At 53.0% G+C, this 2,500-nt stretch overlaps 1 protein-coding gene across 2 annotated transcripts in view; it reads left to right on the top strand.

Moving 5' to 3' along the window:
- Positions 1 to 2,500, top strand: part of LOC143283750 (glutamate receptor ionotropic, kainate 2-like) — a 128,549-nt gene that overhangs the window by 25,568 nt on the left and 100,481 nt on the right. For both annotated transcript variants that reach the window (XM_076590062.1, XM_076590061.1), the window contains exon 4: positions 2,301 to 2,476. In XM_076590062.1, the coding sequence (XP_076446177.1) occupies positions 2,301 to 2,476 (176 nt within the window). The remainder of the gene's footprint in view (positions 1 to 2,300; positions 2,477 to 2,500) is intronic.

Below are 2,500 nucleotides of genomic sequence, written 5' to 3'. Positions count from 1 at the left end.
ACAGGAAGAGTTAAACATAATAGCCGTTGGCAAGTTGTACCTCGGATAGTCGGATAGTGTGCGCATGCATGCACACAAACAAGACCACAATGGATTAAAAGAAAGCGTTACTCATCTTTCTTTCTTTCTTTGGCGGTCACTCGTATGCACACGAGTGGGCTTTTACGTGTATGACCGTTTTTACCCCGCCATGTAGGCAGCCATACTCCGTTTTCGGGGGTGTGCATGCTGGGTATGTTCTTGTTTCCGTAACCCACCGAACGCTGACATGGATTACAGGATCTTTAACGTGCGTATTTGATCTTCTGCTTGCATATACACACGAAGGGGGTTCAGGCACTAGCAGGTCTGCACATATGTTGACCTGGGAGATCGTAAAAGTCTCCACCCTTTACCCACCAGGCGCCGTCACCGTGATTCGAACCCGGGACCCTCAGATTGACAGTCCAACGCTTTAACCACTCGGCTGTTGCGCCCGTCGCGTTACTCATCTGAAAAAGATGGTTCGCTGTCATCAGCAAAATTTAACGTGTGAGAGTGACGAAGAAGATGGATAGAATATCTCGTCACGAGAGAAAAAAAAAAAAAAAATCGAAATGGCCGATGTTTTCAACAAAGGCAGAAAAGGTGGAAAACCTAAGTTTGTGCGAATTCTCCATCAGTTTTGGTGGCCGTGGAAAATGTTGCCGTCACATTGAATCAAAAAAGAAGAATGTAGTGTCTTCTTGAATGTTTTTTGTTGTTGTTGTTGTTGTTTTTTGAATATTTTAGTTTATTTCGGATGTATGCATCATGTGTTTCTGATGGCACTATATCGGTGAATGCAGTTTTATTGTTTCTTACTTTTTCTTTCGTTTGTAATACACACACACACACACACACACACACACACACACACACACACATATATCTATATATATATATATGTATATATATATGATTTTCATTACAGACTAATTGTGTCTGTCTTCCTCCCTCCCTCCCTATCTTTCTTTCTTACTTTCTTTCTTCTCTTCCTTCCGTCCTTCTTTCCCCTTTCTCCCTCTATTTCTTCCTCCTTCCATCCTCCCTCTCACCCTTTCCTTCTTTCACCCCCACCTTTCCTTCCCTTCTTCATTCCCTCCTTCTAACCCTTCCTTCCTCCCCTCCTTCCTCCACTCCCTCCCACCCGTCCTTCCTCCCTTCCTTCCTTCCCTCCTTCCTTCCGTCATTCCATCCAACGTTCCCTCCGTCCTCCTACTTTCCCTACTTTCCCTCCCCCCCTTTCTCCCTCCCCTCCTTCCTTCACTTCAACCTTCCCCCACCCTCCTCCTTCCTTTCCTATTTTCCCTTCACCACCCTCCAACCTTTTATTCTCCCTCCTTACTTCCTTCCCCCCTTCCCTCCCTCCCTCCCGTCCTTCCTCCATTTTCTTCCTTCCCTCCAACCTTTCCCCACCCCGCCTCCTTCCCTTTCTATTTTCCCCTCCCTCCCTTTCCTCCCTTTCTTCCTTCCCTCCCTCCCCTTCTTCCCTCCTTTCCTTCCTCCCTCCCTTCCCTCCCCTCCTTCCGTCCCTTCCCTCCCTCCCCTCCCTCCTTCCCTCCTTCCTTCCTTCCCTCCCTCCCTCCCTTCCCTTCTTCCCTCCTTTCCTCCCTCCCTCCCCTTCTTCCCTCCCTCCCTTCCCTCCCCTCCTTCCGTCCCTTCCCTCCCTCCTTCCCTCCCCTCCCTCCTTCCCTCCCTTCCTCCCTTGTCTCCTTCCCTCCCTCCCCTTCTTCCCTCCTTTCCTCCCTCCCTCCCTTCCTTCCCTCCCTCCCTTGTCTCCTTCCCTCCCTCCCTTCCCTCCTTCCCTCCCTCCCCTCCCTCCCTTGTCTCCTTCCCTCCCTCCCCTTCTTCCCTCCCTTCCTTCCTTCCTTCCTTCCCTCCCTCCCTTGTCTCCTTCCCTCCCTCCTTCCCTCCTTCCCTCCCTGCTTTCCTCCTCCTTCGCTCCCTCCCTCCTCCTTCCCTCCCTTTCCCTTCCTCCCTCCCTTCCTTCCCTCCCTCCTTGTCTCCTTCCCTCCCTCCTTCCCTCCTTCCCTCCTCCCTCCCTCCCTTGTCTCCTTCCCTCCCTCCCCTTCTTCCCTCCCTTCCTTCCTTCCTTCCTTCCCTCCCTCCCTTGTCTCCTTCCCTCCCTCCCTTCCCTCCTTCCCTCCCTGCTTTCCTTCCCTCCCTTCGCTCCCTCCCTCCCTTCCCTCCCCACCCCTCCCTCCTTCCCTCCCTCCTTCCTTGCTACCCTCTCTCCTTCCCTCCCTTCCCTCTCACCCTTCCCTCCGAATCTTCTCAAGGGGCGGCCATTCTGGAGAAGCTGCTGGGGGAGACAGAGATGGTGGTGACGGGTTACCGGGTGGACGGCCACAACGTCAGCAGGGTACGTCAGGCCCTCAAGAGCATGCGGGACCAGTACTTCGTCAGCTACGTCACCGTCCTCTCCTCTGACGTCACCGTGGACGTTCTGGATCAGGTAGGGAGGGGTTGATTGCGTCAC

The sequence above is a fragment of the Babylonia areolata genome, chromosome 7 (assembly GCF_041734735.1).
Source record: "Babylonia areolata isolate BAREFJ2019XMU chromosome 7, ASM4173473v1, whole genome shotgun sequence".
NCBI lineage: Eukaryota > Metazoa > Mollusca > Gastropoda > Neogastropoda > Buccinidae > Babylonia > Babylonia areolata.
This window is presented reverse-complemented; position numbering and strand designations above follow the sequence as displayed.